Source organism: Sus scrofa, chromosome 7, assembly GCF_000003025.6.
Source record: "Sus scrofa isolate TJ Tabasco breed Duroc chromosome 7, Sscrofa11.1, whole genome shotgun sequence".
Taxonomy (NCBI): Eukaryota; Metazoa; Chordata; class Mammalia; order Artiodactyla; family Suidae; genus Sus; species Sus scrofa.
In genome coordinates, this window is record NC_010449.5 from 78,319,585 (window position 1) to 78,341,073 (window position 21,489).

Genomic DNA, 21,489 nt, shown 5'->3' on the forward strand with positions numbered 1-21,489 from the left:
AATCTAATTTCTTTTAATTGGAAGGAACCAATTGGGGAAATTTGAAAATATAGACTGTTAGATTACTTGGAGTTATTATAAATATTCTTAGGTATGATATGGTACTGAAGTTATGCTTTTATTCTTCATTCTTATTTTTAGGAGATGCCTACTGAAGTATTTAGGTATGAAGAGTCATAGATATGAGATATGAGACAAACAAGGTTATTATTTTTATTTCTTGAATAAAAGAAAAATCTCCTTTTGTAATAATACAATATAAACCTAGGAGAAGAATATATTAATAGACACACACATGACAACTCAAGTAATGAATGTGGCAAGTGTTAATAATTAGTGATTCTAAATAAGGGGTATACAGTTATTATTGTACTGTTTTTTCAACTTTTCTCTGGTAGAAGATTGAATATACAAATGGACAATGGCCAGACCATATTTAACAACGGAACTCTGGCCCACAGCCTGCAGTAATCAGCTCAGGAAACCAATTCATTATCTACTAGCTTGGGAAAACAGCCCACTATATTTAAGTCAGTCTTTTAGGAACTCTAGAAACAGTCTAGGAAACCGAAAAATAACCCCTGTAATGATCAGTTCCAAATGGCCTGGACTTGATTAGTAACCAGCAGCTTTCCTACTCTTTTTCCCTGCTTCCAACTTAGGACCAATCAGAGAAAGTCAAGTAAGCAGACCTAATCAATTACATAGGATTCTTGGCTTCTAGTTAGCCCACCTATAGCTTTCTTAGGCCAACAGCCTCCAATCAGGGCACACTGGAAGCTACCCGCCTTTTCCACTTTAAAGCTTTTCCACTCTGTCTGTCTTTGGGTCTCTGCCAAAACTGGTCATGACAGCTGACTCCCTTGTTACAGCAAGCTCGGAATAAATAGCCTTTGCTTGTTCTCATTTAGTTGATCTTCATTTATTTCCATCCTAGGAATTTATTTTGCAAAACAAAAAGTTGAGGGAAAATGGAAGAAATACAAACAGACAAACAAGTAATGAAAAGTATTCCTAAGATCTCTACTAGAGTCAAGTTGTTTCAAAGAGCTTCTGATGTCCAGAGCCCACTGGAACATGCCCATATTTGGCATTGTTCTCTGGGTCTAATAAGCTAGTGGGAAGGCTTGGAACTTCCTAGAATCAGACAGGCAGACCAAGTGGTGAGCCATGGGCAGTGAGTGGCTGAGAAAATGAGAGAAATTGATCTAGGGTCCTGGACAACCTTCAGGGGTAGGAAACAGGTTGAATATAGATGCGGTCTCTTGGTCAAAGTTTTATTTGTCATAATAGAGGAGTGAGGACCTTGCCTCTGAAGACAAGCTCTGTCTAGGAGAGGCAAAAAACATCAGGCTGGTGGTTGTTGCCCTGGCTCCTCTTCTTGGAATTATCCTTTGAACATTTTAATATCTCGTTGATGCTTTGCAAGCAGTCTATGTCTAGAAGAGGAATCAGTCCATATAGGGGATAGAAGTGAGCTTGCTGAATTGTGGCTGGGTGAGGATAAAGAAACTGATTCAAGAAAAAGGTAAGAGGAGCCAAGACAACAACCAGAGAATAAACAGTAAAGAGAGGAGGAGAAACGGCAAGGAGGAGGGGATGAGAAAGCTGTTGGGGAGACCATTTTGACTGTTTAGCAATTTTGCCTAAGGCCTGTCTCTTCAAAAATAATAACAATAATAATAATGATGGATAATAATGTACCCTAGTTTCCAAAACTAGGACACTGTGATTCTGCAAGGCTACGTAACTGCCCTAGTTGTTTTCTAACCACTACACCACGTAATCAGTGTCAACCCTCACCAACATAACACATTACCCGTGATTCAAAGTTTGTTTTGGTTTGATTTTCCTGCCATATCCTTAGGAATTATGATGCCTGTCTTTATGTTCAAAGAGATTTCTATACTGATCACCTTGGAGATTTCCTCCACTAAAACGCCTTCTGTAAGTAAATGTGGTATGGTGACCTGATTCTTGATTCTCATAGGCAGAGGAGTCTGTTAATGTCTTGTAGTTCTCTTGGGTGGGGTGGGGGTATATTAGAGGATATTGCCTGGTGTGGAAAGACTGATAGTTGAACACCAAGGCAGTGTTGGGAGGAACAGCTCTTGTCAAGCCGCAGGAGACCCTATTTCCTTCTTGGCTGTGGGCAATTGTACACGTTGATCTCACCTTAGGACAACATTGTGATGCCTCTCATGACTTATCCCTGAACCTAGAATATTAGCCATAAAGGTTTTACTTTGCCTATTTAAATAGGGAATTTCTCTTCCTTACAAATTTGTAAGGTCTATGTCACAAAGTTTTACATTTACATAAAAATTAAAAGACACAACAGATCATGAGCTTTCAAATTTCTTACAGACTTCGTGATCTTGGATAAAAGACAACATTAAGAAATAGTAGGTCCAAGAGCAGGCCTGTGGTCAGAGAATCTAAACCTTACTAAACAGTGGTTCACTTCTTGAGGTTGCATGCATCAGTGACTCCCTCCCAATGTTCTAGTCTATTGCAGTAAGAAAGAGATACTAGATTTCTTGTAGTTAAAATGCCTTTTTAGTTCCTGTGTACCAGCTTACATAAACAAGGTTTCCAAAAAGTGAAAACACAATCCTTTTTTAAAAAATTGTATTTTTTCATACCAAAGATATATGTAAATCCATACATCTTTGACAAAGGATAAAGTCTGCCTCAGCAGCACCTCTTCGCTGCTTGTTCCTTTCCCTGGACCTTTGAGAGAGAGGCATGAATTCCAGTATACAAGCAAGGGTTTGGGGCTCTGGATTCTGAAAGGACAACATATACATGTTATATGTATAAAATAGATAAGTAACAAGAATCTACTGTATAGCACAGAGAAACCTACTCAATACTCCATAACCTGTATGGGAAAAGAATCTGAAAAGGAATATGCATATGTATATGTATAACTGATTCACTTTGCTGTACACCTAATACTAGCACAATATTATAAGTCGACTATATTGCAATAAAATTAAAAAATAAGGTGTTTGTCATAAGTAATAATCCCCCTCCCTCTCCCTCCAAAAAACCACAACCCCCACACCCCCAAAAACCCAAACCAACTGTGGTAAATCTCTTCTCCCCTCCTCTGTGGATTTAACCAACATATTAAGGGAAGGAAGTACACCATAACCTCCCTGTCCATCAGATATCCTCTATATGCGCCTCTTAATTCTCAGGTGGTTTTCCTGCGTGCCTACATACCTGGAATTCTGTCTGCATCCTTTCTGGGCGCCAGAGGCACAGAAGGCAATATCTCAACAGAGTATCAAGATAAGGGAGAAGACAGTTTAATAGTGGCTCTGCTCAAAGTGGGGTTTTTTTGAGGCGTTGACAGGACACAAAAAGATTCCAGTTTTTGGAAGGATGCCTTGGATTTTTGCTAGGATGAAAACTTCATTTGCCATTTCAGAATACTATGCTTACTAATACATCCAAGGGAGAAGGAAAAGAGCTGCTTCTCGAGCCAGGGCTCCATAGCTCAGGGGTTAGAGCACTGGTCTTGTAAACCAGGGGTCGCGAGTTCAAATCTCGCTGGGGCCTACTCCTTTTTACCCCTGATTCCCTCAGGAGAGTCTGTGCCCGATTGGGGTGCCCATGCAACTGTGCCTGAAGATCTCTCCTATGCTAAGAAGCACTAGAAAAGAAGGGCTAGGTTACCAACGCAGCTGTTCGGGCAGATTTCTCCCTCTTTGGCAGCGCCCGAGAAGACATTTGGGCAATGCGGAAGTACTTTCCCTGCTGCTCTCACCCTCTGGATCCACCACAGTGGCTGATAAAATCTTCGCCTCTCGAAGCTTATGCAATCTGGGTAAACAAATACACATTCCTGCCAATAGAAGTCACTCAAACGCGCAGTTTTTTGGGACCCGCCTAGTGACGAGAGTGAGCCTTGAGGCAGACGTAAAACATATTTGTTCCGTGGCTCGTTGGTCTAGGGGTATGATTCTCGCTTAGGGTGCGAGAGGTCCCGGGTTCAAATCCCGGACGAGCCCAGCATTTTAATTCTCACAACTTATTTAAAATGTTACGGCATTTTGTTCTTTCTTCTTTGTTTTGAAAAGTTTCAGCAAAAGCCCCTTAGGGGATGTGAAAAAACAAAGTTAGAGACAGCTCCAAGTTATGAATTCTGTCTGATCAAGAGTTTCCCCACTCTCCCTGGCGTGCAGGCTGGTGCAAGTGGCAGACCTGGGAGCGGGTAAATCTCGTCCTCTCTGCGCATATGCCGTGAAACGGAAATGGTAAAACTTTCCCCCTCCCTGCCTACCTCCAGCCACCCTGTTCATCATAAATAGCTATTCACTCCATAAACAAAGTTGATAACGTCCCACGAAACACTTTTTTAAATTATTATTTTGTCTTTAAAATTTGCCTTTGGAGATTTACATTCCCTCGACACACTGTTGCTCCGCTAGAGTTAACAGAATTCATCCCTACTTTACAGAAAGGTTTTAAAAAGAAGTGTGAGAGAAATGAAAGAAGGAAGAAAGGGAGGGAAAGAAAGAAAAGGAAAAAGAAAAAAGAACACTATGATGACACATAAAAACTTTTTTAAAGGATAACATAGCACACACATAAGATGGTGATTACGTAAGCATGTTTCAGCTCCCAATTTCTTGGCTAGGATGGGGGTGGGGGAACTCCTTGTATTTAAGCACTATTTGAAGTTTCCAAGCAGTTTCCCACTCATTTCAGGAGGCTGTTTTCTTCACAGCATTGATCACTAGTTGACATATTTATATACATTTAATTGTTTCTTTTTTTCTTTTCTCCCCCATTAGAATATAAACATTATAGGGCCAAAGATTTTGTTATGCTGGCTGCTATACCCTCAGCACTTAGCATTGTTATCTGCAATGTGTAGTAGGTGATTAATAATGAGTGAATGAATATTACCTTATATTTGATCTCACTCTGGCCTCTAGAAGTCGCAATTAAATAGCAGTTACTTTTGGCTTTTGTAGACCCAGATTGGAATCTTCCCAAAGAATAGGATACATGGCTATGGACTTACACTACAAATAGAAAGCCTAAATCATGCTTCATCTCTCCATTTTGGCTCAAGTACCCAATTCAGACTTCTCCTCAATGAAAAAAAACCCACTAAACTGTTTATCTGTGGGCCTTAGAATGACAGATGTCTATAATATATCTTGTTATTATCAAGACTTTCACATCTCTATTTTTTTAAATGTAGCTGTCTGTAGACAATTTGCTCTTTTTAAAATTTTATTTATTTGTTTGGCCTTGCCCACAGCATGTGTAAGTGAGCCAGGGGTGGAACCCAAGCGACAGAAGTGACCTGAGCCACAACAGTGACAATGCTGGATTCTTAACCTCTAGGCCATCAGGGAACTCCCTTTTAAAAATTTTATTTATTTTTTAAAATTAAAAAAAAATTGGTCTTTTAATATCAAACGCTAGTGGAATTTCAGCCCAGAATTTCAATTCAGATTGGAGAAAAGAAAGAGGCAGCTCAATGGTCTGAAATGTGGCAAAATATGTACCTAAGTAATGAAAACACATTTCTTTGATTACCAAACTCTATTCTAAGCACCTTACAGGTATGAACTATATTTCATAATATTTCCACAAGATATCTCCATTTTATAGATGAGGGAACAGGCAGGCAGAAGATAAGCAACTTGCCTAAGATCACACAGCTAGTAGTGTGAGAACAGGACCCTGGTATTCTAACAGCAACAGTGGAGCCCAGAATTTCCTCACTATCCTCCCCCTAACACTGTACTGCCTTCCTTTATACTGCATTTGTTTCTTGCTTGATGATGTCTTAAAGGTTTCAAAATCATTTTGTGAAAAATTATGGTTTACTTTTTCAGTTTGGTCTGTGAACTTCCCTTGTGGGCAGACAATATGTTTTAATCATTTTTTTCCTTTACTCTTCCACGGTGGAACAGTGCCAATAACAATAAAACCGCTCAAAATATGCTCTTTGGCTGAGTGAAGAAAGGCAAAGCAAAACTTACAGGTTTATGATATTAAAGTCCTAGCATTTTGCCTTTGGGAAACCATGGATTCAAAGGTATTATAATCTTATGACTGTTGTTATCTATCACTTAAAGAAGAACTTTGAATTAATGAAAGGCTCAGAAACATGAGGGTCCTAAAACAGCGCACTCCCACATTCTCTATCAGTAAAAACAAGTGGCTGGACTCAAGAGGAAAGTTCAACTGTCTTGCAGTGCAGTCGTGGCTGGCTTGAGGAAAAAGGTACGAGTGGCAGCGGTGGGATTCGAACCCACGCCCCCGAAGAGACTGGAGCCTTAATCCAGCGCCTTAGACCGCTCGGCCACGCTACCTCTGCTAAGAGAAAGTTTTATTACTTACCCTCTACTCTGTGCTTATTTGTTCCTATATTTGCAGTTTTAGGTAGTTCTTTGTATCTTTCCCCCTTGATTTATTTTACTTTATTCTTTGAAACCACAGTACTTGAGATTGGTGGAAAGAGCTCTAGTACACAAGTGCAGGGCATCTCGAGAGACCGACCAAGCAACCTTTGTTAGTTCTAACAAGTACGGAGCGCCTGCCTGGGGCCGGCACAGTTTGGTCACCCGGGAGAATGGGCGCCCTCTCGGGCCTGGGGGGCTCTCCACGGAAGGCGCCACTAGGCGAGAGCTTTCGCTGCTTGAAGTTTTCTGAGTCTGGGATGCTGCGGCGAGAAGGTGCCTGGGTCTTCCCAGAGGAGTCACGGAAGCTCTCCAGGCAGTGAATTTCATAGTACTTAAGGCAGGTCTAGAAACGTCCCAGACTGGATGAACCCAGAAACCGGTCAGTAATGCGCCGAAGCTGGGAGAAGCCTCCCGACCTGGGCCCAGCTCTCTGGCCGGCATCGGGCAGAGTGGTCGTTACCTTAAAGAGGCTGCCCTGTCGTGAACGCGTGTCCTCTCCCCTCCTCAATGCCGTGGGATCCCCGTTCAGCTGTGTCCCTGCTATGATTTCATGCCATCATTCCCGCAGCTTCTTTGATTCACTGGGGAGCCAAAACATGCAGCGCGATTATTCTCCTTGATCCTCAATTTTTTTCCTAAAAAACATCTGCAGCACAGCATTCCGGAAGAGAGTGCAGTGATTTTTTTCTTCCAGTAGATGTCACCCATGCCCATAGTTGTTAGAAGAGTTTATGACCAACTGTAGACGTGGCTAAAAGTTTCTTTGCTAAAGTTTGGGAATTGATAGCGGTGGTACAGGTGGCTCGTTGGTCTAGGGGTATGATTCTCGCTTAGGGTGCGAGAGGTCCCGGGTTCAAATCCCGGACGAGCCCTACTTTTGCTGCCTAGTCAGCTTCCTCACGTTTAGCAAGCAACCATTGTAGCTAATGTTACTATTTTATACTCCGCTAATAGAAATTTATGTCTTAGTCTTTAGACAAATGTTCCTTGTGTTATTAAATCACGACGATAAATACCAGATTTTATTACGTGTATTTCATATAGTATTTCTTCTACGAAATCGTTATTTCTAAAATCAACCTTCATTTCTCTTTGCAGTGGTTTGTTTGTTGTTGTTTTTTTTAATCCAGGTATTTTCCCTTCAGGAGTTGTGGAGGAGTATTTTATATGAACAGTTTCGCATAATCCTCGATTTTCCTCCACCGTAAACTTGGGGACCACTCTGGTTTCTGGGACCTCCGCAGGTCAGCAAATGTGTTGAGGAGAAGTGTCACAGAAAGGCTGGACTCGCTCTGTCGTTCAAACCTAACATCCAGGACCCTTGCGTGTGTGCGTGGGGGTGCGGGAATCGGTGGTGGTATAGCACTCTGGGGATGAACGTCTCAACAGGGACGCTCAAACTTGCCTGCCTATTAGACTCACTGATATGCAGGCATATTATTATTATATACTATAAACTATTCAATCATTCATTGACAGTCCAACCCCAAGCCAATTACATTAGATCTTTGAGGATAGGGCCGGCACATGGTTATTCTTTAAAAGGATCTCCAGGCATAATTAGTGTTGACCTTGGAGATGCAGATGCTACCCAATTGCTCTACAGGCCACAGCTGGAGACCATGCCAGTATCCCAGCAACACTAGACATCCTGCATCCCACTCCACGCCCCCCCGCCCCAGAAGCACCCCCTTCCAGCTGGTGTTTCCTCTTTCCAAGTTTAGTTTTGAGGCCAACCATGTGCCAGACTTAGTTTATCTCTGTGATCCTCCTTACTTTCCCAAGCCACAGAAACACTGTGCTAAGAGCAGGAAACTTCAAAAGAAATGAGACAGCCCAGTGGTTTGACCTGCTTTATTTGAGGTGGATATGTACCTGGGTGGAGGTAGGGGGCTTTCATTCCCTACAGAAGGGCTAGACTCTCATGCCCTTCACTCCTACATCCTTCCTACCTTTGGGGTATGCAGTGTTCACATCCTCCTATTTCTGTCATATGTGCCCTGACTCACCTGATAAACAAGACCAAGAAACCACAAGTATTTCTCACTTCACTCTTAGTAATGCTGCTGAGTATTTAGCTCCTAGTACTTCTTCAGACATTTGGAAGAACTGTGAAACAATCTTGGAATCATCCTTCGTGCTCTCTCTTATAACCTACATTCTATCCTTTAGCAAATGATGTTAACTGTACCTTTAGACTATTTTCAGAGTCCAAACACTTCTCATCACCTCCTCTGCCACCACTGTACCCAAGGTACCACCACCTCTCCTCTGCGTACTGCAGTAGCTCCCTTGCAGACCTCCCTGGTTGGCCTTTGTGTCTATTCTCAGCAGAGCATGTAGAATGATCCTATTAAAACCTAGGACAGAGCTGATCACTGCTCTGCTTAAGACTCTCTGATAGGAGTTCCATGGTGGCCTAGCAGTCAAAGATTCTGTGTAGTCACTGCTGTAGAGTTAATAGTTTGTTCCGGAATGATAAAATTGCAGTTTCCTCAGTCCCTGGGAGGAGTTTTACAAATTTATTAAAATGAAAATACATTTTCAGAGAGAGAGAGAGAGAGAACACACAGGTTAAAAAGAGCCCACCTCAATTTACAAGTGTTTTTATATTCTCACGCTGCGGACCTGAGTGGAGACCCAATTTCTCCTGCCCCCACCCCCTGTGCTGTGCAAAGGGCTGAGTGTTGTTTGATCCCTGTACCGGTCACATTTGATCTTCTGATAGGTTTGGGGCAGGATACCTTATTTGCCTGGGGAACAACGGTAGGGGAACAGGTTCTATAGAGGCAGGAGAGGAATGGGCGACACTCCTTCCCTAGTAGGCAGTGAGCAGTCCAGGTCGCTCAAAGTCGGGGAGGGGGCATTGCAATGACACTTTTGGATTTAATCTCCTTGAAGGGGACCCAAAGCCTGTAACAGAGTGATCCATCCACAGGTTTGATCCCTGGTCCCTGGAACTTCTGCGTGCCCATTGATGGGGCAGAAAACAAAAACAAAAGAGAACTCTCTGATGCATCTCCATTTCATTTCACATAAAATCAAAACTCCTTGCCATGGTTTAAGAAAATCTGTGTATGACTTTGCCATTTCTTGGACTGTCCTCACTTCTTTGACCTTATCTCCTATCATTCCTCCCTTTGCTGGCTACATTCCAACTACATTAACCTCTAGCACTCCTCAGAAACTACCACCTCAATGCTTTTATAGTGTTCTTCTCTCTGCTTTAAATTTATCTCCCTCATATCTGCATGGTTCCATTCCTCACTGCTTTTAAGATCTCTGCTCAGATGTTATCAGTGAGAACTTCTCTGACCGGTTGCTCCCTACTCCCCTTTCTCAACTTTAATTTTCTTCTTTGCATCTACCACCACTTGGCTTTTGTTGCTGCTTCTGCTGTTGTTTTATTAATTGTCCTTCCCCCACTACTAGAATGGAAACTCCATAAGAACAAAACTTTTTTTTAACTGCTAAAGTCTCAGAGGCTGGAACAGTTATTAGAACCTAGAAGCTAATCAAATATTTGTTAAATGAATTCTATGAATTGTTTTAAATAAAGATACACAGGAATCCCTATTTAAGGAATCCCTGATCCTGTGATCCCCGGGGCGGGGGGGGAGAGATAGGGGCATGGAGGTATTTGGGGCTTGAATAGAGGGCTCTTATAGTTGGGAATCCTCTGTGTGTGTCATCCCCTGGAAAAGTCTGAGGGAAGCCATGCCTGAAATATATTCTGTGGCAGCTCCCCTTCTGGACCACAGTATGGATCTATAAATGCTTTATAGATGCACTGAAAGTTTCTTCCACCTGGACATAAAGGAAGGCACAAAGTAGTCTCTTGGCGGCTGTAAATTGTACATCAGTGCCTTTGACTCCTGTTGCAAACTTGCTCCAGGCAGAGCTGCTGAAGCACAGGGCTGCTTCAGGCTCTTACCGCTTTGGGCAAATTCTGAACCAGATGGTGTTTTGAGGTCACACCGTAAGATTGCATTTAGCGGATTCATTCTGTACAAGTCTGTAAAATAACTGACTTAATGCAGTGGGGAACAAAAGCCCACAACAGGGAAACTGCAGAGGAAAAGGAAAACAGATTAAGGAAGGAGATGTACAACCCAAGAGAATTTATCAAATTCGCTTACAGGTTTTGTGATGAGGGATCACTGTGACTATGAGTCCTAAATAAACATTGTTCATATGTGAGGAGAATGCCGGGAGGAGTATATGAAGCAGAAAGTGAGAACATATTGTTGGTCACAAAGTATGTACAGAATAGGCAAAGTGTCCTGGCCCTCAAGAGTTATGAGCCCAAGTTCAAGTCTGCCCCCTTGTGGAAAAACAAAATACTACCATGAGTCTAAAAGGAGAGATTGCGGATTAAAAATTAATTTCTAGGGACCTCGCTACTTTTAGCTGATCCTTCTGTGTGCATTATATAGATGTGGAAATTATAGGGGAGAGAGCTGTGTTATTGTCATGGAGATAGTCTCCATGGAATTAAGCTGAACTGCTTTTTAAAGTAGATGGCACACCATGGACACAGAAGGAAAGAAGGAAACAGTTCTCACCCCCTAACGAATCTCTAGAGTTGGACTTTAACAGCCGAAGATGAGGGCTGGGTGACAAGCATAGATTTAAGGCCTTGAAGTAGAGGTAAATCAACATTTTTCTTTCCTTTCATTGATCTTTCTGATTTTATGTCCATATGGTGCTACAAGTTCCCACCAAAAGTATCAAAGAGATGATAACTTTTGGAGAGGATAGCTCTTTGGTGCTATCCTTTCAGAGCAAAATGTAGTTCCTTCAGGTCATTCACTCATGCGTTCTTCCATTCAATCAACATTTATCGAGTTATTTATTGAGAAACATTTATTGAACTTTTGCTGTATACTAGGCACTGTGCTTGGAGCAGAGATTTCCGCAGGGAACCAGGAAGATGTGTTTCTGCCCTCAGGAAACAATCCTTTTTTTTTTTTTTTTTAAACCAAGAAATGCAGTTACCCTGTTATGCTAGTGATAAAGAAGGACCGCAAAAGAAAAGTACAGAATGTGATACAGCACAGGAGAGGCTGCTTACTCACCTGGGGGTTTCTAGGAAGGCTTATCTAAGGAAAGAAAGAACACACAGAATTTAAGCAGGCAGAATGGGGAGGGGTGAATTGAATCGGGAACATAATGAGGGAACTAGATGTTAAAAACCTTGAGTTGGGATGAAGCCTGATGAGTTCAGGGAACTGAAAAGGGGAGTATAAAGAGGGAGAGAGAGGGAGGGTGGTTTTGGGGAGAGGCTCCTGTGCAAGGCCCAGTAGGCTGAGGGAAGAACTGTGGTCATTATTTCACGATTTATGAAAAACCCCCTAAAACTAATACATTTTAAGTGGGGGTGGGGATGGAGAGCACAGGCACTGAACTACCTTTGTGTTTTAAAGATTATTCTGGTAGAGTAGAGTTGACAAAAAGCCATGGGGAGCCCTTTTTATAAGCAAGCACAGAGCCCTCCATCAGAGAAGGTTACAGCTGGATGTGTTTTATCTCTCTAAATTTGCTAGTTGTTTTTATTTTGTGCATTCCACCAACTCTGCCAGCTCCCAGACACTTCAAAGGAGGTCAATGAGACCCAGGAATTAAGCTCAGGGTCACAGAGTTTCTTAGTGGCAGAGCCACTGTGAAAATAGGACTTTCACAACTCCCAGGCCGCTGCCCATTCCGCTCTAACTGGAGGCTTCCGAAAAGGGAGAGTGTTTTTTCGGTTGTTGGGGGGGGGTTTGTGTTTGTTTGGGTTTTGTTTTGATTGTTTGTTTATTACATCTGGGTTCCTTAAGGCCTTTGATGATTATGCGGGGTCAGGGGGCAATTATTATTCATCTGCTTGCAAGGAATCATCTGTGCTAGGTTTGCCAAGGGAGGAATGCACAAGGCCAAGTTAATAAAGCAAAAGAGATTTATTAAGGCATCAGAGGGGCATGGGCTGAACTCAAGATGGCGCCAGCTCTGACTGTGAGGAGGTGCCAGGCTTATAAAGGATCCGCAGCAGGAATCTGTGACTGGAGTTCATGGCGGGAACTTAAGGCAGGAACGACGAAGGAGGAGGGGAAGGTCAAGGGAGGGAGAGGGGGTCAAGTCCCGTGACAGAGGGCAATTAATCCTTGCAGGTGGTTAATCAATGCAGGCAGTTGTTTTCCATAGGCCATTGTTTCTTGCTGCCCAACCTGAGCCTCCACATTCTGGGAGAGGATGTCCACAGCAGGTCTCCAAGGTGAACAGCCACATTTGAGGGTTGGGAGGATTGTCTCCATCCTCCTGGGAACATATCAATCTGATTTTCAGGGAAGCTGGAACTGGCTCCCAAGAGGTGAGTGGAGCTGGGAGTGGAATGTGAGATGTGAAAGTACTTGGAGGTGATGTAGGAGAGGGAAGTTTAGTGTAGGGGAGACTGGGTTAGTGTTCCTCCTTCAATGAGGATCAAAGGAAACCGTTGAGGGCTCAGCCTGGGGACGCACAGGAGAAGCCAGGTATGCTGTGATCAAAGCATTCTCAGAGGGGAGAGACTGAAGAGCCTACCAAACAGCTGATAGATGCATTTAGGGCAACCTCCCCTCAACCTGACCTCCTCTGGGCCTGGTGGCAGTCATTTCAGGAATACAAGTAAAATTTAAAAAAAAAAAAAGAAAAAGAAAAAAAAGAAAAAGGGTTCCTGTCGTGGCGCAGTGGTTAACAAATCTGACTAGGAACCATGAAGTTGCGGGTTTGATCCCTGGCCTTGCCAGTGGGTTAAGGATCTGGCGTTGCCCTGACCTGTGGTAGAGGTCACAGATGTGGCTCAGATCCTGTATTGCTGTCACCCTGGCGTAGGCTGGTGGCTACAGCTCCGATTGGACCCCTAGCCTGGGAACCTCCATATGCCACAGGAGCAGCTCAAGAAAAGGCAAAAAGACCAAAAAAAAAAAAAGGTTTGGTTTGTCCCCAAGGGAAGTCAGGACCTGCCTGCCTGCTGTGTGCATAGCCTGGGGCTGTACCTGCGAGGCTGAGGTTGATAGCCCCAGATTCAGAACATGTCCTGCCCAAATCAGCAGCAGCTTGTTCTTGGACACATGCAAGCTTCAGTCTATCCATCTCACCTGAACGGAGACAAGTGAAGTGGAGGGAAGCCAGCTGGAATAGTGCCCAGAGGCTCCTGAAGGTATTGCCTGAATCCTGCTATTAATTGCTTATCTAGAAAACAGCTCTGTGATTGTCAAAGGTAACCGGTCAGCCCCTCCAGAATTAGGGAGGCTTCATACCTTTTCTTTCTTTTTTTTTTTTTTTTTTGCAATGGTAAGTGTTTTTGATTTAGGGAGGTGTCTCTTTGATTTAGGGAGGTGTCTCAGAATGCCAATGTCTGAGGTCGTTTCACAGACTACTCCACCATACTTCTGAATCATCATACTTCTCCATCCCCACTTCTGGGTCTGATGTCAAGGATCCAGCTCCCCATCTCCAGGGTCGAGGAAAACAGCAGGGGTACCATAGAATTGTCATCTTCAAAAATAACCATTGGGGTCCTTTAAATTTAGCTCAGAGCCTTCGTTTGTGACAGCAGAAAGGGACCTTATAGATCATGGCATTCTTCCTTTATTCTTTTCTACCATCTCCATTTTAGAGATGAAGGAACCGGGACTCTGAGAGGTGGCATGTCTTTCCCAAGAACACAGGTGAGTTAGTGGCAGAAGAAGAGAAAGATCTGAAATCTTTTACCCTTTTATCCACTCCATGAACCCTTTTTGATCTCCTGTGAGTACCAGGTGGTGTGCAAGAGCAAGCACGTACATTGTCCTGGCTCTCCAGAAGCACATTGCACGAGGCAGAAAAGGCCAGATCCAGCCTTTGCCATACCACATAGTAATTGCTAAGGCTCTGTTGTGTGCAGGAAGCATGGAGCAGGGCTTTTTATGGGGGCCCAAGGAGAAGATGGAGGTGGTCAATTCAAGGAGAGATTCCTGGAGGGACTGACTAAGGCCCACCCCCTTCGCATGGCACTCAGGAAGATATCTTGAAATGTGGGCTTATACTGAACACCTGAGAGTTTGTGGGAACCAGCATAGATTTCTTCATGGGCAAGTTTTACTTCCCAGGCTAGAAATAAGCCTGAGTTATCTATCATCTGACTATTGTCCACATCAAGTTTGTTGGTGGCAATGGTTTGGGAGGGTTCCTTAGTGAAAAAGCATAGGGAGGAAAGAAAGTAGATCCCAACCCAGAAGTACTTACAACCTTTTGTCTTAAGAGTGGCTCTAGGAGTTTCCATGTGGCTCAGTGGGTTAAGGATCTGGCATTTTCACTGAAGTGGCTCGGGTCACTACTGTGGTGCGGTTCAATCCCTGGCCCAAGAACTTCTGCATGCATGGGTGCAAGCCCCCCGCCCCCCACCAAAAAAAGTGGTGCTGCACGGTGTAATTTGGCTGATAGAGAAGTAGGAAAAGAAGGCTAGAGAATGGTGGGGGGCAAGGGGAGAGTGTGTTCTGCTTTAAACAACCTTCGCAGCTCCTTCATTGCCAATCATCCCCACCTTGGCCCTGCTTCCAAGCCAGAGAGAGATTCTCACTTCTCCCTTCCCTGCTTCCTGACCCTGGCATCTCCCCCCCTGGTGGAACCCAGATCACTCCAGCTCATCTCTAGGGTCCTTGAACTGGTTTAAACACAAGTAATTAAGGGCTATGAAATATAGGTGATTAAGGGTAAGAAACGCAGACCAATCCTTCCTCCAATGGTATGTCTGGGAGCACTCTAAGGTCCAGGGGGGACACTCTGAGGTCGGGGGGAGCACTCTGAGGAGCTGCCTGAGTCACGTGATGTGAGGCAAGTACATACCCTTTGTCTTGTGGAAGCTCTGAACCAGGGAAGTAATCCAGATGCCGTGGTTTCATATTGGGATATTGAATAACCCACATAATAAAGAAAAACTCACCTTAGTTGTGGGTTGGGTGCAACTCTAGAAATTATTATGCCATTTAGCAATTTGGGGCTCATCTACTATGGTGATCCTTAATCATCAGGTGCATTATAATCACCAGAGATAACTGCAAATGCAGATTCCAGGGCCTCACCTCCAGAGACTGATTAATTAGGTCTGGTGTAAGGCCCAGGTTTCCATATTTTTAATTACTAGCCCTGTGATAAACCATAATGGAAGAAAATATTAAAAATAATATATAGGGGTTCCCGTTGTGGTGCAGTGGAAACAAATCCTACTAAGAACCATAAGGGTGCAGGTTCGATCCTTGGCCTCGCTCAGTGGGTTAAGGATCAGGCATTGCCCTGAGCTTTGGTGTAGGTTGCAGATGCGGCTTGGATCTGGTGTTGCTGTGGCTCTGGCGTAGGCTGGAGGCTACAGCTCCAATTAGACCCCTAGCCTGGGAACCTCCATATGCCACAGGTATGGCCCTAAAAAGACAAAAAGCAAAAAAAAAAAAAAAAAAAATCCTGGATTTGAATCCCGTATTGGAGGAGCTTTTATAAAGGAAGATAATAAGAATGTTCGTCCCCTGGTTAGTGCTGTTGGCTAATTCCAGCCCCACAGGGAGAAGGAATAAAGGACAGTATCCGCCCAGATTCCCCTGGGTCTCTTGGGAGGAAAAGGAAACTGTAATAATGGCTAAGTTGAATTTCTCTGGAGCTTAGTAGGGCAGAAGACCCAGAATTAGTTTTGATTTTATATAAAGGTAATAAGGTGGAGTTCCCTTGTGGTACAGCGAGTTAAAGAACTGGGATTGTCAGCTGCCGTGGCTTGGTCACTCCTGTGGTCGGGTTCCATCCCTGACCTGGAAAATTCCATTTGTCATGGGTGTGTCCAAAAAATAAAATAAAAGCAAAATGGTGATGCAAATTTTCTTCCCTAAGTTTGTAGGATAAGATCTATACCTGCTAGGTAGCAATTTATTTGTTACTTACAACACTTCACTGATTTTTTTGCGTGTGTCTTTTTTTTTTTTTTTTTTTTTAGGGCTAGGGGCATATGGAGGTTCCCAGGTGAGGGGTCCAATCAGAGGTATAGCTGCCAACCTACACCACAGCCACAGCCACAGCCACGTGAGATCCAAGCCGTGTCTGCGACCACAGCTCACGTCAATGCCAGATCCTTAACCCACTGAGTTAGGCCAGGGATTGAACCTACATCCTCATGGATAGTGGTCAGATTTGTTAACTGCTGAGCCCGGGAGAACTCCCTCTATGCATGTTTCTGTTTGTAAAGCTCATGCATTATTTGGAGTTCCCATCGTGGCTCAGTGGTTAACGAATCCAACTAGGAACCACGAGGTTGCAGGTTCAATCCCTGGCCTCGCTCAGTTGGTTAAGGATCCAGCGTTGCCGTGAGCTGTGGTGTAGGTTGCAGACACGGCTTGGGTCCCACGTTGCTGTGGCTCTGGTGTAGGCTGGCGGCTACGGCTCCAATTAGACCCCTAACCTGGGAACCTCCATATGCCGTGGGAGTGGCCCAAGAAATGGCAAAAAGACAAAAAAATAAATAAAAATAAATAAAGCTCATGCATTATTTGAAATTGTTTTATACTACTTTATTCTGTGTACCTAACACATCGTTACTTCTCCATCCCTCAATGAGGGACACTTAAGTTAACTGCAGCTCTTTCTGCCACCAATTATGCCATAATGAACATCCCTGCATGCACTCAATCAGGGAAAATACTGTTGGAGTCTATGCTCAGAATGGGGGGTCACAAGTTCTCAGATTACATTCATTCATAATTTAACCAAATACTTCCAGATTACTTTCCAATATCACCACACCGATTTTCATGTTTCTAGATATTAGATTTTCTAGTTGTTGATAATTTGATGGTTATAAACCAGTATCTCTTTACTATGTTAATTTTGATTTGATTACTAATGAAGTTAAACATAGGTCATCATCCATGTTGGCTTCCTCTTCTAAAATTGCCTTTTCACAGCTTTTGATCATCTTTTCTTCCCTGGAATTTCCTGTCTTTTCATTGTTGATATGAAGACATTCTTTATATCTACATACTAATCCTCTTTTTGTTTGTTTGTTTTGTCTTTTTGCCATTTCTTGGGCCGATCCCGAGGCATATGGAGGTTCCCAGGCTAAGGGTTGAATCGGAGCTGTAGCCACTGGCCTACACCACAGCCACAGCAACGTGGGTTCCAAGCCACGTCTGCAACCCACACCACAGCTCACGGCAACACCGGAGCCTTAAACCCACTGAGCAAGGTCAGGGATCGAACCTGCAACATCATGGTTCCTAGTCAGATTTGTTAACCACTGAGCCACGACGGTAACCCCTACATACTAATCCTTAATTGATGTTAGGCATTACAAATGTTTTCTCCAAGGCTGCCAGCACTATTAAACATTCAAGACCAGTCTCAACTCTATCTCAGGAGGGTAATACTCTGAAATGTAGAAACAGGTCTTAGTTGCCTCAGTTGAAAATAGATTTTGTAACGAGACTTAGCTCCTTCCTGTAAACTTAGTGTAACATCTATAATTTAGCTGCTTGGAAGTCCTGGCAAGAAATATTGAACATGTTTCAATATGTAGATATAGTTCCTCTTCCTGTTTTTTTTGTTTTGTTTTGTTTTTTTTCTTTTAGGGCTGCACTGGGTGGCATATGGAGGGTCCCAGGCTAGGGGACAAATTGGAGCTGTAGTCCCTGGCCTACACCACAGCCACAGCAATGCCAGGTCCAAGCCACATCTGTGATCTGCACCACAGCTCACAGCAACACTGGATCCTGAACCCACTGAGTGAGGCCAGGGATTGAAGCTGCATCCCCATGGATACTAGTGAGGTTCGTTTCCACTGAGCTACGACAGGAACTTTGATATAGTTCCTGGCAATGGAAATGCTTCTGCAAGATGGTGTGCAAATCGAAATTTGTTAATTGAAAAATTCATCAACAATTAATTATGCACTTATATCTTTGTGGCATTTTTTGCAACACATATCCAAAACAGAACAGTTTGAATTGTGAAAGGACACCCAGAATGAAAGTTTTTGGAAAGTAAATAATAACTTCTGAGTTGTTCTTTTTCATGGTCAGGAATTAAGCTTTTATATGTGTTGTATAGAGATGCATGCTTTGAAGACTTTACCAGGATCCTCTGTCCTTCCTAGAACATTTTAACCCCCAAATAGCTTTCTTCTTGCCAATTAGAAAAATGCAGATATGTACGAAAGAAACTATGTAGCTGTCTTTCCAAAAGAGAGATCATTTCCGTGCAAGAAGTTGTAAAATTAAGTCCATTTTCCCATTCCTGTATCAAAGAGCAGGAGATGATGGAAACAAAAAGAATTCTATTGTCTCAATACCTTGAGCCATTATCTTTTACCAAGTCCCCATCTACTAACAATCCAGGTAGGTCTCTCAGGTATACTATAAATCAGTGCTTCCCACATTTTGCTGCATATTAGAATCACTGGGAAAGTTTTTACTGATTTCAAATCCCAGGTCTTATCCAGCACCAGTTAAAGCAGAATGTCTCACACTGGCATTAAAAAACACCAGGGAGATCCCAATGTTCAACAAAGTTGGGAAACCACTGCCATACGGTGCAGGAGTCCAGGGCTTTATCAAGACTAACGTAATTTCAGGGAATTGTTTCTGCTCTCTCCTGGATACCACATGGGAAGAAAACTTGCTGAAACTGGAGTTCAAGGTTTAACCATTGAGAAGGTGAGATCTTTTTTTTTTTTGTCTTTTTTTGCCTTTTCTAGGGCCGTTCCCGCAGCATATAGAGGATCCCAGGCTAGGGGTCTAATTGGCGCTGTAGCCGCCAGCCTACACCAGGGCCACAGCAACATGGGACCCAAGCCACGTCTGCAACCTACACCACAGCTCATGGCAATGCCAGACCCTTAACCCGCTGAACGAGGCCAGGGATCGAACCTGCAACCTCGTGGTTCCTAGTTGAATTCGTTAACCACTGAGCCACGATGGGAACTCCAAGAAGGTGAGATCTTTATTGCTCTTGCCATCCCACATCCCTACCTGAAACTTACTGCAACTCATTTCTTCATGAATGAACTGGAGATAATAGCTACCTCACAGGTTTGTGGTAAGGACTGATGAAAATTTGGGAAAATAGCACCATGCCTGGCACACTTTGGGACTTTGATGAATGCTTGGAAAAGTCCACACTTGTTTAGTGAGGACATATTCAGGACCTGCCTTACCCAACTGTCCCTCTGAAAGTAACTTTTCTTCTCTCGGGATGGCAGCCAAGTACACTCCTCCAAGGCCCTGCCCTTTCGGCTTTTTCCCACTTAGGCCCTCCCCACACCCAACTGGTTGGAAATAGTGAGACACAAAGGACTTTCTCAGATCCATGATCACAAGAATATGTTACCTTTGGGAGCTCCAGCAAAAAGGAAAGGTAAGAGGATTGAGCACAGAGCCAAGCGGGGTCGACAAGGGGAGAGATTGGGAAGGAATTGCGAAGAATGGATCAGTAGACGGTACACAAAGCATATTGAATTGAGTAGAATTAAGATTAAGACAATTATGGGTAAGAAAGTCATTCAGGAGTTCCCGTTGTGGCGCAGTGGTTAACGAATCCAGCTAGGAACCATGAGGTTGCGGGTTTGGTCCCTGCCCTTGCTCAGTGGGTTAACGATCCGGCGTTGCCGTGAGCTGTGGTGTAGGTTGCAGACGCGGCTCGGATCCCAAGTTGCTGTGGCTCTGGCGTAGGCCGGTGGCTACAGCTCCGATTCAACCCCTAGCCTGGGAACCTCCATATGCCGCGGGAGCAGCCCAAGAAATAGCAACAACAACAACAACAACAAAAAGACAAAAGACCGAAAAAAAAAAAAAAAAAGTCATTCAGCAATAGGAATACATCAGTCAGGCATGGATGCTTTTAATACCTTCTGTAGGTTCAGCTCTGTGTCCAGCATTCCGAAGGATTCAGGAGAAACAGGAGGTGAGATACCTATGGTCAAGGAGCTTGTGGAGGCCGACAAACACAATACAACAGGAATAATTAGAGAACAGCTTAATGCTAAATTCAGCTGAAGTGGTCAGAAAGGATTTTCTTGGGGAGCCTGTACCTCTAGCTGGATCTTGCAGGGTTAGCATGATTTTTATTAGCAGAGAGAGGAAATTAAAATATCTGAAGGATAGGGGAGCGAAGTCAGGGGATGGGGCTGAGGGGAGCCTGATTACCCTCTGATACTTTCTGTCTCCTCTTCCTCTGTAGGAGTTAGAGCAAAAGATGTGAAGGACCTCATACCCCTGATGATACTCATGGTGATAATTTTCCTGCTGCTTCTGTTCTGGGAACATGAGTTGAATGGGGATGCAGTGGCAGTAACCTTAGAGCACTTGCACGTGGACTACCCTCAGAGTGACGTTCCTATAAGGTACTGCAACCACATGATCATACAACGAGTCATCAAGGAACCCAACAACTCCTGCAAAAAGGAGCATATCTTCATCCATGAGAGGCCTCGATATATCAATAGTGTTTGCAATTCTCTCAAGAGGGTGGCTTGCCAAAACCATTCTGCCCTTCTATGCTTCCAGAGTGAGACCAAGTTCAAAATGACAGTCTGTAAGCTCACCGAAGGGACCAGATATCCTGCCTGCGGGTACCACATTTCCCCCACAGAGGGGTTTATTGTTGTCACTTGTGATGACATCGGGCCAGTTAATATCCAGAGGTATCTTGAATAAGTTGAGACCAGCACCCGAGTTTGCCATCCTCTCTTCTCCTCTCTCAGAGGTACAGATGCTGGTTCTCCCTGAGGTGCAACTGAATTGTGGACAGGGGTCATGCCTTGAGTGAAATGGTAATGTGTCTATCTTTCCAGGATTGCTGAGCTGGAATCTTTTTATTCTGCTTCAATTAAAAAAAAACTGATGAATTAAACCATAGACTCTGACTCTGTTTTAATTCCTTGTCTTTTTTCTTTCTCTCTCCCTTTATTTTGTTTTTCCCTAGGGCTGCATCTGCAGCATATGGAAGTCCCCAGGCTCTACTTCAAATTGGAGCTGCAGCTGCCAGCCTACACCACAGCCACAGCAACACTAGATCCGAGCCA

General features: G+C 43.7%; 1 protein-coding gene and 4 non-coding genes across 7 annotated transcripts; 4 read left to right on the top strand and 1 right to left on the bottom strand.

Annotated features, from left to right (window-relative positions):
* Positions 3,498–3,570, top strand: TRNAT-UGU. Its single transcript has one exon. It is a non-coding gene; the product is annotated as a tRNA-Thr (tRNA).
* Positions 3,951–4,022, top strand: TRNAP-AGG. Its single transcript has one exon. It is a non-coding gene; the product is annotated as a tRNA-Pro (tRNA).
* TRNAL-AAG lies at positions 6,266–6,347 on the bottom strand. Its single transcript has one exon. It is a non-coding gene; the product is annotated as a tRNA-Leu (tRNA).
* On the top strand, positions 7,238–7,309 carry TRNAP-AGG. The gene has a single exon. It is a non-coding gene; the product is annotated as a tRNA-Pro (tRNA).
* Positions 13,441–21,322, top strand: RNASE12 (ribonuclease A family member 12 (inactive)). Of its 3 annotated transcripts, XM_003360812.3 has the most exons (4): positions 13,441–13,614; positions 14,074–14,125; positions 19,718–19,823; positions 20,646–21,322. In XM_003360812.3, the coding sequence occupies exons 2-4, from the start codon at positions 14,105–14,107 to the stop codon at positions 21,119–21,121; spliced, it is 603 nt and encodes a 200-aa protein (XP_003360860.1). In that variant the 5' UTR covers positions 13,441–13,614; positions 14,074–14,104; the 3' UTR covers positions 21,122–21,322. The 3 variants fall into 3 exon arrangements, with proteins under 3 accessions (XP_003360860.1, XP_020954976.1, XP_020954977.1); XM_021099317.1 differs by lacking the exons at positions 13,441–13,614; positions 14,074–14,125 and adding an exon at positions 19,105–19,123; XM_021099318.1 differs by lacking the exons at positions 13,441–13,614; positions 14,074–14,125; positions 19,718–19,823 and adding an exon at positions 20,231–20,369.

What these genes read in the sequence shown, in the direction of transcription:
- RNASE12 (XM_003360812.3), top strand. Translation starts at nt 14,105, where the DNA reads ATGTCTTTCCCAAGAACACAG. An exon ending in TGTCTTTCCCAAGAACACAG is followed by an intron (nt 14,126 to 19,717) that starts GTGAGTTAGTGG and finishes TTTCCCACTTAG; the next exon opens with GCCCTCCCCACACCCAACTG. An exon ending in AGCTCCAGCAAAAAGGAAAG is followed by an intron (nt 19,824 to 20,645) that starts GTAAGAGGATTG and finishes CTTCCTCTGTAG; the next exon opens with GAGTTAGAGCAAAAGATGTG.